General features: G+C 34.9%; 2 protein-coding genes across 2 annotated transcripts in view; one reads left to right on the top strand and one right to left on the bottom strand.

The window, feature by feature from the left end:
* LOC113764031 (probable LRR receptor-like serine/threonine-protein kinase At3g47570) overlaps window positions 1–7,560 on the top strand; it is a 69,077-nt gene extending 61,517 nt beyond the window's left edge. Inside the window, exon 4 of the mRNA XM_027308067.1 lies at window positions 7,258–7,560. Within this exon, the coding sequence (XP_027163868.1) occupies window positions 7,258–7,532 (275 nt within the window). The 3' untranslated portion in view covers window positions 7,533–7,560. The remainder of the gene's footprint in view (window positions 1–7,257) is intronic.
* A 6,118-nt stretch (window positions 7,561–13,678) lies between these two features.
* On the bottom strand, window positions 13,679–14,437 carry LOC113760146 (U-box domain-containing protein 40-like). The gene has a single exon (XM_027302717.1). It carries the CDS (start codon window positions 14,435–14,437, stop codon window positions 13,679–13,681), a length of 759 nt encoding a protein of 252 aa, XP_027158518.1.
* Window positions 14,438–15,283: the final 846 nt, after the last annotated feature.

Below are 15,283 nucleotides of genomic sequence, written 5' to 3'. Positions count from 1 at the left end.
AATCTCTATGCGCCTTAGAGATCTTGGGTCCAAATGTCCTTTCTCTCTTTCTGTTTGTTAAATCCCATCCTTCTCTTGCTTTAAAAAAAAAAAAAAAAAAAAAAAACTCCACGCGTCTATGGAGAAAAATTTTGACGTCTAGTTCCTTCTTTATTGCATGCTTAAAAAAACTGTCCAAAAAATTATGCTATCGAAACTTTCCCAGAAAATAATGCAGTAGTAGAATTTCCAACACGCAATGACTTGTAACACATTCATGGGTAATGTCATCACTCAACAGGAAGTCCATAAATTGGTACATGAATTTCAGCTGAAACAGGGACTCACTTCGAAAGAAAACTAGAAGAAAATCTGAGATTGGACTTTGGACATAAAATAGAAATCAAAACTTCATCCACCCTCTCATAATAATTATAAATCTACAAACTTGTTTTTCTCTTTTTCCTTGATGGATACCTACCAAATCAGTGGACCAAGAAATTAATGGGCTTAGTAAAATTAGAGAAATAATTTAAACAAGCTAAAATTTCAAGAAGATTGTATCGTAGTACATGAATTTTCGTGCGCAGATGTCTGGTTTATAAGGCTTTATCTTAGAAATGATGTCTTTCTATCATTGGTTTTGTATAGCAACGAAGGATGATGTCCCGATCAACTTATAGTGTATCCCAAGACTATACCAACGTTTTTGTTTTTTTTTACCATTACAACATTTATTACAAAACTGAAAACGTGTATGTTAAGGGACTTAGGAGACGACTCCATCGCATTACTGCTTATGCTGACTGATTCAAACGATCAAATAACTTACACTTTTCTGCTCATGTGACCAAGTCAAAACCAAAATTGGTGTTGATGTACAAGCACATCTAGGATCAAGTTATTTTGTCATACATGTACACATGCACGAACGAATTCTACAATATGAAAGTATCATTGTAAACCCGCATCCATGAGTCTTAACTCAAAATATCTGTATGAATGCATTACGTACACTGCATGAGAAAAAAAATGTCTACAAATTTTTTCGAGAGTTATATGCAGCACATTTTAGAACAAGGTAATTAGTGGTCCTTTCTGGGCTTCCAATCAACAGTGGAGTTAAGACCTTCGGTTAACAACGTAAAAACAATTTTTTTTGGATGAATATCGAGGAAAAAATTATGTCAATAATGGATTAAAAATTAGAGATATACAAAGATGCTATTTTAAGCAGTGGCTAAGCCACATAGGATTGAGGGTAGGCAATTCCCCCTCCCCATCAAATTTAAATAAAATTATAAAATGATCTTGAACATTTTTAAAATTTTTAAATTTGAACCATTTTTGCACCCCCTAAATTTCATAGAGTGAGAGATTCGGATAATTTGGTAATGTGAATCATTTAGCTTCCAAAAATGTAAAGTGAGAAATACAATATTAATATAAGGTGTAAATCACATAAAATGAAATAGTCAGATAGAAATTGAGGATTGGTATAAGTAAATTGTTGACGGAAGCTACATTTGCAATAGAGAAAGGGCACAGGTAGATGAGGTATTAGTTCATTTACCTTCCGTCTTTGAATGGTTCAATTGTGCATACTGCATACTTTTGGATGAACTACTTCATTTTTTATTCTCTAACAGTTCTATTAAGACTTGGTTCAACTTTAAAGAATTTATCTCAAATAATTGCAAGTAAAATAGTTTATACATTCGTTTCGTGAAGATCCAGAACTTATACATGACAAGAAGACTATTTAATCTATGCTTCCCGTTTAAACTCTGAGGAGATAGCATTCAGCAACTGGTTGGTAGGTAACTCTAGCTTTATTTCAACTCATCTTGTGATGACACGTTTAAACATCGCAACTGAGGAAACTATAAGATCAGCGAAACTGCTTCATAATTTTTCTGCCTTCATTGGGAATATAAGTGTAAAATAAAGCGTCGTGGAACTTGTTTCAGTGTTGAACGGAAAGACGACGACGTACCAATTATGAGGAAAGAAATTAGCATTCTATCGTCGGTGTACGTTGTGAAGTCTTGGTCGTCCTACCCCAGTATTCCAGAATACACGTTAAAGACTTTTAACAGTTTCTTTGCAAACAAATAAGAAAATGAATACTATGATAAAAAAAAAAAGAAATTTGAAAAATCAGAAAAGAAAATGAGCTGACAGCCCTTGGCAATCACTTTTTAAGAAGCATTCAGGTTACCCTAGATTTTGTTTAATATTCGTTTTCTAAAGAAGAATCACAAGATTTAGAAAAAATGCTACTGAAAAGAAAAAGGGCAAATTACACTTTGCCTCCTGTGATTTAGTGTTTTTGTACATAAACTTCCTATAATTTCAAAAGCTATATATAACCTCTCATGGTTTGGATTAAAGTGTCAAAATGACGGAAATGATCATTTGGAATGAAACCTTTAAAAATGTCGAAATTACCCTTATAAATACATGACACACTAATCCTGTATGATTTTATATTTTATCACATAACCCCCTTATGGTTTAATATTTTATCATACAACTCCCTTATGATTTTCAAAATATACACACAACCTCCCTTGGTTAATAAATAATTTTCAACTTTACATAAGGGTATTTTTGACATTTTAGGTGACTCCGTTACAAATGACCATTTTCTTCACTTTGACACTTTAATCCAAATCATGAGAGAGGTTATGTATAGTTTTTGAAACCATAGGGGGTTATGTAAAAAAACTAAATCACAAGGGGGATAAGTGTTATTTGTCCAAAGAAAAAAGATAAAATTAAAAGAGAATCCATGTTTACTTGCTATTCATATTTGGTAACAAAATTCAATTTCCAAATTTTATCCGGATAGAAATCATGCTGTTATTGTCTCTATCTTTGTCCTTGCATACGTGCATTAGCTGTTTCCAGTTGCTTCTGTATATATATGTACCTGAAGTAGAAATTGCTAGTCATCCTAGATAAGCCTTTGCCTGTTGTCTCAGAACTCAGAGTATAGTCATGAAGAAAATTTCTCACTACTATTTTTCCCTTGGACTCTGGCTAAGTTCTCTCTTATCTTGCTTAGCCACGACCGCGCCCAACATAACCACTGATCAATCAGCCCTTCTTTCATTGAAAGCCAAAATCACTTGGGATCCTCACGAAATGTTGGCAAGCAACTGGTCGGCTACTCCCTTAGTTTGTGACTGGAGAGGAGTCACTTGCGGCTCCCGCCACCGCAGAGTCACTGCCTTGAACATCTCCAACTTGGGTCTTACTGGCACCATTCCTCCACAACTGGGCAATCTCTCCTTTCTCATGTCCCTCGACATGAGTGGGAACAATTTTTATGGAGAACTTCCCCATGAATTGATTCGTCTGTCCAGGTTACGAGTCCTTAGTTTAGGCATTAACATGCTTAGCGGAAATATTCCCTCTTGGGTTGGTTCCTTCCAACAACTCCGATAATTTTCTCTAAAGAACAATAGCTTTACAGGCTTTATCCCACCTTCTATCTCCAACATGTCCAAGCTAGAGACATTAAATCTGCAGGTTAATTCTCTTCAAGGAGCAATACCAATGGAGATTGGGAAATTAAAAAAGTTGAAGCGAATTCTCCTGGACTATAATCAGTTTTCAGGTTCTTTGCCATTGCAGATGTTCAATATTTTCGCATTGGAAATGATTGCTTTTCAAGGTAATAGCCTGTCTGGTAGTCTTTCATCCAGCATATGTGCCCGTCTTCAAGGACTCTCATGGCTTGACCTTTCCCATAACGAATTAAGTGGCATGATACCAGCATCCTTATCCAAATGTTCAAAGCTTCGTGTACTGGGGTTGTCATACAACAACTTTAGTGGAGTGATGCCGGAAGAAGTTGGGAACTTGACGGCACTCCAGGAACTATACCTTGGTGACAACAATTTGATTGGAGTGATACCGGAAGGATTTGGGAACTTGACGGCGCTCAAGCGACTATATCTTCGCAGCAGCAATTTGATTGGTACCATCCTAGCTCTTGAATTTTAGCAGATATCAGATAAATGTGCATATAACTATTTGCCGCATTTACCTGACAATCAAATATAATAAGTCTAGGGCTCCATGTTTTAATTGTCATTTAGGGAAATTTGACTAAATGTAAAGAGGCATTTACATAATAAGTTGCGTGTATTAATAAGTATCCATTGACCTTGGTATGCATTACAAAGTTCGAAATCTAATGTAACTTTGTTTTACATCTTAGAATAAATATTTCAAAGCTAATTAATCTCATGTCACCAAAGCTAGAAACATCAATTCTCTACGAGGGACAATTCTAATAGAGATTCGGAATCTAAACAAATTGAAGATAGTGAACATCAACAATTAACAATCAGATTTCCTGTCCTTTGCCATTGGGGGTGTTCAATATTTCGTCATTGGAGACTATTACTTTTGCTGGTAATAGCCCAACTCTTTTTGCATTTTAGCTGAAATTAGACAAAAAAAGAGCTACATATTACTAGTTATATATTCTCAAACAATTAAATAATATATTGATTAGTAATTTGAAGGCTTGTATGAAGGAAATCCGGAGGTAAACAAATTATAGAATAACATAAAGGTAATTACTTATCAAACCTGAAGAAATAGTTGGTAACACTTTCGGTAACTAAAGAAGAATACAAAGAATTTTCTTATTAAACATATGTTGTAGTACAAAAGACCGTATAACATTTCCAGACGTAATAATCAAAATATGAATGACAGCATCACCTCAGCAAACTACCAAAGCTTAGGCTTCCCTTTTTTTAAAAAAATTTTGTGTGAAGTTATATATATATATATATATATATATATATATATATATAAGCTTGAATCTTTTTTTATGGTTTTTTCTAGATTTTATCATGTTTGTAATTATTAAGCATATTAATCTGCAAAAATATATGCATTTATATGAAAGAAAAAACAATTCCATGTTGATTATATACGCAAATTTGCCTTTCTATTGTCTTCAAAGCCTATTGACTTAAATATCTCTTGGTTGTTGTGAAAGTATTTTATCCGAAAAAAAGAAAGCAATTACTTGTGTGAAGGTTTTAAGTAAATTCTTTAAAACATTCTGACATGAGTAAATTAATCCATAGCATGCACTAACATTTGTAAACGTGGTAACTAACTCTCTAGATAGCATTCCGCACAAGCTTGGCCGCCTAAAGCATCTTGAAGAACTTGATTTGGGCTCCAATAGCCTAACTGGATCCATACCAGCCCAAATATTCAACATCTCGACACTGCAAGCACTATCCCTATACGCTTTCGGGAAGGCTTCTGTCATCCACGGGTTATGGATTGATCAACCTTGATGTGCGTGCTCTCTCTTGGAATGAGTTTGATGGAGTGATACCAGCCTCAATCTCAAACGCGTCTAAGCTGACTATTTTAGACTTGAGTGGAAATAGATTCAGCGGTCCAGTTCCAAACTCTCTTGGAAACCTAAGACTTCTAAGAGATTTGGATCTCGTTGATAATCATTTGACAACTGAACCTTCATCTAGAGAATTGAGCTTTATTAGTTACTTAACAAATTGTAAGTATCTGAAAGAATTAGTTTTTGCTGAAAATCCACTGCACGGTTTTCTTCCGATGTCAGTTGGGAATCTCTCAACTTCTATGGAGAGATTCCATGCATATGGTTGCGGAATCAAGGGAAGCATTCCCGATGCAATTGGGAATTTGAGCAGCCTAATGATTTTGAGTCTATATGGAAATCACCTGAGTGGGCCCGTTCCGAGCACAATGGAATACTTGCAAAATCTTCAAGCATTGGGTTTGAGTGCTAATCAATTAGGTGGTTCAATTCCAGATTGCATTTGCAAGTTAAAGAGATTGTACCAAATTGATCTGGGGCAAAACCAGTTTCGTGGGTCAATGCCATCATGCTTAAATAATATAAGTTCCTTGGGAGATATTGACTTTGCCGGGAACTTATTAAACTCAAGCACACCTGCTAGCTTGTGGAACCTCACTGATCTCTTGACGTTGAACCTGTCATATAATTCCTTGAGTGGCTCACTACCTTATGAAACTGGAAATTTGAAGGTAGTAACACTATTGGATTTGTCAGGAAATCACCTTAATGGGAATATTCCAAGTTCCTTAGGAGGCTTGCAAAGTTTAGCAAAGCTTTCATTAGCACAAAATAAACTTCAGGGACCTGTTCCAGACTCTCTCAATCAGATGTTAAGCTTGGAATTTTTGGATCTATCCAATAATAATCTATCAGGTACAATACCAAAGTCCTTGGAGACACTTTTATATCTCAAATACATTAATCTTTCTTTCAACTACTTAAGAGGAGAAATTCCCTCTAGTGGTCCTTTCGAGAACTTCACATATGAATCATTCATGTTTAATGATGACTTGTGTGGCGCTCAGAGATTTCATGTTCCTCCATGTCCTTCTCCTCGGATTCACAAATCCAGTCAGAAGAAAGTATTTCATATGCTAGGCATTCTATCAGGTATTGCAGCAACAACAATTGCTCTTACAACTGCTGCAATTTTACTTTTAAGATGCAGAAGAAAGGATGGGATTTCAAGAAACACTGATTTGTTGCCCATGGGATTGCCAAAAATGATTTCATACTATGAACTTGTGCAAGCAACCAATGGTTATGATGAAAGCAATTTACTTGGCAAAGGGGGTTTTGGATCTAAATATAAGGGTATTTTGACGGATGGGACAGTTGTAGCTGTGAAAGTTTTCACTTTACTAGCAGAAGTCACTTCCGGGAGTTTTGATACAGAGTGTGAAGTTCTACGCAACCTTCGCCATAGAAACCTAACCAAAGTGATTGGTAGCTGCTCTAACTTGGACTTTAAAGCCTTGGTGCTTGATTATAAGTCCAATGGGAGCCTTGAGAAATGGTTGTACTCCCACAACCATTGCCTGGATCTGCTGCAAAGGATAAGCATAATGATGGATGTTGCTTCCGCATTGGAATATCTCCATTTTGGTTATACAACACCAGTGGTTCACTGCGATCTGAAACCTAGGAACATATTGCTCGATGAAAGTATGGTTGCTCATGTGAGTGATTTTGGTATGGCAAAGTTTTTGGATGAAGAAAATAGTGTTTTGCATACCAAGACACTTGCAACGCTTGGATACTTGGCACCAGGTTTGGCATATTTGACTTCTTTTTAGTTGCTTTTTTATCCGTTTTTTACGTGAATTAGCTGTCAATCTTCCATGTTTTCTACTTTTTTTCGCTTTAAGCGTGATGTATTGCCTTTCATATCACAGAGTATGGACTTGAAGGGCAGGTGTCAACGAGAGTTGATGTGTATAGTTTTGGTATAGTTTTGATGGAAACCTTTTCAAGAATGAAGCCTAGTGATGAAATGTTCAAAGATGATTTGAGCCTGAAGAGTTGGATTGAAGAATCTCTGCCTAATGCAACAACTCAGGTTATAGATGCAAACTTACTGGGGTGGCAAGATGAGCATTTCAATGAGAAATTGGAGTGTATTTCAGTGATCTTCAAATTGGCTTTGAGTTGCTGTGTTGAATGCCCGTGAGATCGGACTAATATGAAGGATGTTGTGGCGGCACTTCAAAAGATAAAACGTCAAACTTGAGTCTTTTCCGAATATCTCGACATGAAAGTACGTTCTTTTACTTAATCCAACTGACCAAGTTTGTTCCACTCAAATAATCTTTCCAATGTCTTTTGTTGCAGGATGATGCTAAGATTTGAAATATCAAGCAAAATAAGTTATATTATCCACCTTATGTATGCCGATATATCAATAATATATTATTAAGATGCCAAAGTTTTTTTTTTCTAGTCTCTAAAAATCTTGTTCTGTCAATCACACCAACCAAAGCAAGAAATCATTTAGCCTTTTCTAATTATAGAATCTCACAGTTTGGCCTAGTATATTCTTTGTCACTGTCAAGGTCAAAGTTAAATCTATGATACACTTTTATACTCTAAGCTATGGTCAGGTAAGGCCAATTTGAACATTTTTGCCTTTTTGAAAACAAGCAGTACTTAAAAAAAAAATCGTTTTGCATTAACTAAATGCATAGTGGAACTGAGTATATAATATGATTTACAGAAAGTATCTCTTTGTCATGGCCTCCCATCAGATCCCACCAGACCACTTCAGTTGCGAGTTAGAAAATGCGAAAACAATGGCCATTATAATAAGTTGTTTTGAATATTATGCATCAAATGAATAATCCTACTACAATATGATTAAACCTATGTCGCTACGCACAAAAAATAAAATAAAATAAAATAATTTGTAGCCAGGAAGGTTGGGCCTTAACCAGTTGCATTGAGTTTGTCTTCTAACAATCTCAACCAACTTGTGCAATCGGCATCAATGTGTAGGGCTACGCTCAATATATTTCAAGATCAAAAAAGTTTTTGAATTTACTCAGAATGGGCTGGACCAAGTTGAAAATGTCTTTAAGTAGAATACAGATCAAGCCCCTCTCTTGGCTATCCAGAAAATTAACCATAAACCAACTTCATTCAACTTGACAGACTTACTTAAAAAGAGGAATTTCTTCAAAAGGCACTAAAATTAACTTAAACTACAAATTTGAACCAAAATTTAGCTAATCAAACCATCAATTTCTAAAAATAGTTTCTTTTTTCCAAGTCAAGAGCTGCATCATTCCAACAAAATTCAAGAAATATAAGCAAGAAGAATGCTACCTTTGACTTAACTTGCTATAAAGTTAACTCCAAAAAGAAAAATAAGGAGAAAAAAAAGAACTCCACGACTCTGTAACTAATTATCAAGAGAAAGAAACAAGACCGAACATTTTGGAATTAAAAAAAAAGAGAGAAAAAAAGTGAGAACGTGAATTGGAATGGTTACCTTATCGTTAGCCATGATTTTAGATCGGAAAAGGGAAAGGAGGAAAAAAGAAGAATAAATTGGGAAATATAATTGGTTTTTTTGTTGCTATTGTTTAAAGCTCATAATTGTCGGTTGGAAGAAAGGAAAGAGAGGGAAAGGTCAGAGGACCCCATCAACCAAACAGCATCCCATGTGATTCCAGCTCTCTTCTTTTTAGTGTTTCTCCTTCTACAGCTTCACCTGCGAAGTGAAAACGGAAAATTGTGAAAGGCCCCCATATTATTAGGAAATTAAAGTATTGCCAGGTTAAATCCTGTAGTATTCTTCAAGTAAAGTCCTGGTTGGTTGTCATTCTGATGTACTAGAGGGTTTGAAACTCGGCTGAATTTTTCGTGTGAGAGTCTTTTCTCGTGTAATGTGTTGGGAAAAACTTTTAAATATTTGAAATTTTAGTAACATAACAAAAATTAGTTTTTTTTATGTATCAATTACTACGATGTATCTGATATTCAATAATGGAAATGGAGAATTAATGAGTCACTTAGAATTAAGTAAATATCATATTAAGACAAAAAAAAAAGTAGAAAAAAAACACATTTCTTGAAATATTTGTTTTGTTGGATTCAGTAAAAAGAAGTTAAGATTTGATTAATGTTATTTTGATTGAGTTTTTGGTAAAGAGTTTGGTTTTACTTTTTGGGTTAATGGCATGGGTTTGGGAGGATAAAACCCACGCATTTTGGTTGGGTTTGCGTGGACCGGAAGTTGGGCTAGCCCGTTCCTTTCCTTGGATTTTTCTTTGGGCCAAAATAATTTCTTGGCCGAAGAAGAATGGAAATGGCCCAAGTAGCCTTTCATATTGCAAAATCTGATGCTAAAATTACAGTTTAGCCCTAACCTTTTAAGTAATTTTACTGTGGCTCCAAAATTTTTTTATTTCTCGGAATTAGGTCTCTAATTTAATTGGAATTTAATCCCTGAACTTTATTTTTCTTTAATTTTGACTCCTAATCTTTGTAATAATTATAATTTGACCCTAAAAATTTTCTTATTTTTTTACAATTAGATCCCTGACAGTTTTGATTTTTTAAGTATAATTTGTCTATTTTCTTTAATTGTTAACCATACTTCATTTAAATGCTTTTTAATTGGTAGATTGCATGATTATTTTCATTTCTTTATAATGATAAAGTGAATTTGCACTATGTTTACATGTTATTCCTTTTATTTGTTAATTAAACTGGTGTCTTGATTATTTTGTTAATTTTGGAGTATAAATAGGACAAATCCAATCTCATTTAATTACTACTTCAAACGAGGTATCTTCTTTTATTATTTTAAATCCTCTTATGTGCTCCTAGGTGTTTTTATATATGATAGCATGTTTTGAGTGTTTTTCTTTTTATTTATTTTTCATTATTCGTTTTAAGTTTTCATCCATTTTATTTATTTCATTTAATATTTGATGATTTTTTGGAAGGCATTTAAATGTCAAATTGTAATAGATAGGTGCCCAAAAGATGTATTTAGTTAGGCTATGTAATAGATAGATTTTATTTTTGCTAGAAATATAATTTGTTAGATGAATGTAATAGTTAGGTTATTAGTTTTTCAAATTCCCCCCTTAGATTGTAGTTAGGGCCCCAAATGTAATAGTTAGCTCTTTATGTGTGTTTATTTGCTTGTGTACTTGCATGCTTGTGTGTTTATATGTTTATTCACTTTCTTTATGATTTTTGCATCTAGATATTATGTTTTATGTGTTCGTGCTCTATTTGTTTTATGTGTTTATTTGTTTTAATTATACTTTATATGGTTTATTTATTAACATATATAGTCTATGTGTGAATGCAATCGCCTCCAATTGAATTGCTTGCTGATGTGGCGCTCTTCTATTGGCCAATTGGTGGTAGTCCTCCAATTGATTCCAATTTGATGAGTTGTCATCCTCTGATTCATCAATTGGTGGTAGTCCTCCCAATTGCACATGAAAATGGTGATGTGGCGAGTTTTGATTGGATGAGAGGTGGTAGTCCTCCAATTGCATGTAGGATTGTGCTAAAATTTTGCTTCTTTCTTTTTTATCCAACAAATCACATTAACAAAAATTTTGGATTCCTTTTTTTTGTTGTCCATCAAATCACATCCAATTATCAATTCTTTGCAATTAATTGTTAATAACTAATTTAATGCCATGTTTTTTGTCATTCAACAAATCACGTTTAATTAACAATTTTTTTGCAATTATTAGCAAAAAATTGACTTCTTTTTTGTGGTTGCCCAAAAAACTACCTTTAATTGTCAAATTTTTTCTGGTTGTCCAACAAATCACATCTAATTACCAAATTTTTGTAATTAATTGTTAATAACTAATTAGTAATGTCAAGTTTTTGGTCACCCAACAAATCATGTTTAATTAACAATTGTTTGGAATTATTAAAAAAATTGGCTTCTTTTTTTGTGGTTGCACAAAAAATGCATTTAATTATAAAATTTTTTCAAATGTCATAAAAAATGTCCTCTTTTATTTTGGGTTGTACAACAAATTATGTTTAATTATCAATTTTTTGCAATTAATTGTTAATTAATTAATTAACAATTTGAGTTTATATTGCCTAATAAATCACATTTAATTGTTAGTTTTTTGCAATTATTAACACTTTTTTTCTGTTGCCAAATGAACCACATCTAATTACCAACTTTTGCAATCAATTGATAATTTTTTTTTTATTTTTTTGGAAGTGAATTGTCACTTTTTATTGCCTAGCAAATAACATTTAATTACCAGCTTTTTGTAATTATTAACACTCTTTTTGGTTGCCAAATAAATCCCAATTATTTATCAACCTTTTTGCGATTAATTGTTAATCTACTTATTACCTTTGGAAGTCTTTTATATTGAAGAACTTTTTACCTTTGGAACTTTTTTTTGCATATGGTTTGAGGATTTATGGGTTTTTTTTTTCCTTTTTCCTTTTGATCAATCAAACGGCATCGTATGCTGATGGATCTTAAACATATGGCTTAAACATAAAATTGCATGAAATTGCATTGCCTCTTGTGCAGGATAAAAACATGGCGGTAGGAGATTATGCGAATAAGCTCTAGGAAGAGGAAGACAAATAAACTCTTGAACGATATTCGGCATTGTAAAGAGATTGAGAAATGCAAGCTTGAACCATAGTTAGTAAACACTTAGTATCCAATTATGCATACAACTTGTAATAATTTATAGAATTTTTTTTAACTGCATTCTTTATTAATATACTTGGCCTTGACTCAACATATTTGGCCAACATAGTTTTATAACTTATTTTAGTCATTACTCCTAATTATGGATTATCTATTTTGTTTAAAAAAAATAATTACAATGGACTTTACACTGGGCATACTACCTATTAATTTCACACCGTGCGTTCGCCCGGTGATCCCCTCCTAGTTTTAATAAATACTTTCACCAGACATGGCAGGTGTCTACCACTTCCCGGTTGTGGGGACCGTTGATTGTCTGGAAGAGGAAACAATGGTAGGAGTTCATCGTTGCCTGTTAGTCAACCTCAATGACAGCACAAGCTACATCTGAATCCCATATTCTAGTAGATCAATCAATTTCCCTCCTAGCGGGTGCTTGTGTTTTAGAACAAACTTCTGATGTCATTTTAACTAGTCTATAATAAATGCATGACGTCACCACACTAATCCAATGCTAATTGTGGTCCTTTTTTTCGATTTCTCACTAGTCCAACGCTAGTGAGAACCTATAGAAATGGACTAATCTAATGCTAGACCCTTAGGGTTGTTTACGAGTTAGAATCACATTTTTGAGTGACATTTATTGCATTTTATCCATATTTTTATTTTAGGGTCTTTTTCTCACCTTGCATGATTTTTCCTCTATATATTATCTCCCTTATTCCTATGTGCGCGAAACATGATATTTAGACTTGCATTCCATTTAAAAAATTAGAAATAGGTTAGTCCATTTGCTTGACTGGATTAGGAAAGTCATCCTTCAAATATGAAAAATGAACGAATATGGTTTCTTAACTTTAGCATGCTCTTTTCCCCTCTATAAGAAGGAAAATTCGAGTCACGGATTTTAGCATCCCATACCCGTTATGTTGCATTCCCCTCTTTTAGGTCACATATATATAGATATAATTTTCTCTTTTTGAGTCTCATGTTTTACATATTCGTGATCTCTTCAAGGAATCACTCTTGGGCGTCGCAATTAATGTAATTTGCACCAATTAAATTTTGAAGAGACATTCCGACCCTCCCGATACCCCTAGATCTAGATTCACATCCATGTAGAAGCATCCTAATATGATAAGTTTTATAGTTTAAACTAAGAAAATTTTCAACTAAATCTCGCAACTAACCTTGGTTAGATTGAAAGGGTGCCTTACATTTGAACTTATCAAATCTTTGTCTTTCCTTTCTTCAATCGTGACTCCCAAACTTTGTTCTTTTGTTTTTCAAGACCTGAAGTCGTCTAAAAAGGGTTTTGTCTATTTTATATATATATTTGGGTGACTTGGTACACCTAAATTCAATATCAAGTGGCGACTCCTATTTTTCTTTAAAAACCCTTTTTAGCCTAAATTTTGGACCCAAATCACATTTTAAGTCCTATATTAGGTCATTTTTTTTATTTAGGAAAATTTACCAAATTGGTCCCTAACATTTACCAAAAACACTTTTTTAGTCCCTAACATATAAAATCAGCCAAAATTGTCCTTCACATTTAAATTGTGATCCAATTTGGTCCTAATGCTCGTTTTTGCTCCTTTCTCCGGCTAAAAATAGCACGCCCCTCTCATGTGGTCATATTTTCAAGGGCAAAATTAGAAAACACAAATCCCAGATCTACTGGGGACGATCCCTGACCTCAAGATCTTTATCTTGCTTCGACTCTCTAAGGACAGGTTCACCACAACGGTGACTGAGTTCACTTGAACAGAAGCATATTTGGAGGTGATCAAAGGCCGGAAAGCCGAGAGTAGACACGCAGTGTAGAGATTCACCCGGGATTCCTCCTGGGTCCGGGTTAGTTTCCGGAGGGAAAGCAGAGCCTCCTCTTGCTCGAACATTTGAGAGCTCCGGAGCTTGGTCATGAACTTGTCTTCTTCGAGGGAGCTAGAGTGACACAAGGACTCAATATCCGAGGAGGGCGAAGAAGAGCAGCAACAATAGGGGCGGGTGGTGAAAGGTAAAGGAGTGGTGGGCTTGTTGATGACAGTGGCGGCCGTCACGGATTCCTTGGAGCTGGCGGAAACTTGACTAGGCGTCCGAGTCAGCTCGGTTTCTTGGGAAGAGAACTTTGATAATTGATGATTAGGGTTCTGTTGGGAACGGGAAGCGAGCAATAAGGTACGAATGAGGTTATGAGCGGAGCAGAAATCGAAGGGTTTGGGAGAAGGGGTAAAGAGAGTAAAATGGCACCAACTGAGAACAGTGGACTTGAGGGCGAGGTTAGGGATGAGGGTGGAGAAATCGGGAATAGAGCTGTCAGGGAGGGTGGGTCTGAAGTTGAGGGACTTGCAGGCATCGATGCAGTTACGCTCGAAGGAGTGGTCGGAGGAGACAATAATAGGGTCAACCATGAGGGAGCCGGGATGGGGCAGACGAATTCCAGAGGAGGTTGGATTTTTTGCTTTGGGGATTTCTCAAAGTGGATTTTCCACTTGGGTAGCTGCTTCTGCTTGGCGCCACTGCCCATCTCCCTTTTCCATTGCTGTTTTGATCCTGAAAAGGTTTTCATATGTGAGGGATATTACGGATCGATTGGGAGATTTCAAATCGGGTAGGTATTGTCGATGATGATAATGATGATAGCAGTAATCTTATCAACTTTGAAAGAGAAATTGTATTGCTGATTACAATTGGGGACATGATGATGATAAGATTCTGCCGCTAGCTGATAAATCTCTCTCTCTCTTTGTCTCTCTCGGTGCACAAATTGCTACACAGTGTAACAGACTAGCCAGTTGAGTAAAGCTTTTGTTTTCCAATTTTGCCCTTGAAAATATGACCACGTGAGAGGGGCATGCTATTTTTAACCGAAGAAAGGAGCAAAAATGAGCATTAGGACCAAATTGGATCACAATTTAAATGTGAAGGACAATTTTGGCTGATTTTATATGTTAGGAACTAAAAAAGTGTTTTTGATAAATGTTAGGGACCAATTTGGCAAATTTCCCTTTTATTTATTCTCTAAAATAAAAAACTAATTTTAAATAAACTCATCATTTTTTCAACAATAAATTTTAATTTTAAAAAATGGGCCGCGACAGTAGAAACTCCGAACCTAAAACTAACTATACCAGTGCTTAACTTTTCTAGCAAACCTGCATTGAATGGTGGAGTTACTAACAATGAGTTTCCATTTTTGCACTTTGGTTTAATTACATGGAAGGCTTAAAGAAGTTAAAGAGTGGATGCTGTGGTAG

The sequence above is a fragment of the Coffea eugenioides genome, chromosome 2 (genome assembly GCF_003713205.1).
Source record: "Coffea eugenioides isolate CCC68of chromosome 2, Ceug_1.0, whole genome shotgun sequence".
NCBI classification, from domain to species: domain Eukaryota; kingdom Viridiplantae; phylum Streptophyta; class Magnoliopsida; order Gentianales; family Rubiaceae; genus Coffea; species Coffea eugenioides.
The sequence above is the reverse complement of the archived record's forward strand: the minus strand, read 5'-3'. Positions and strand labels throughout refer to the sequence as shown.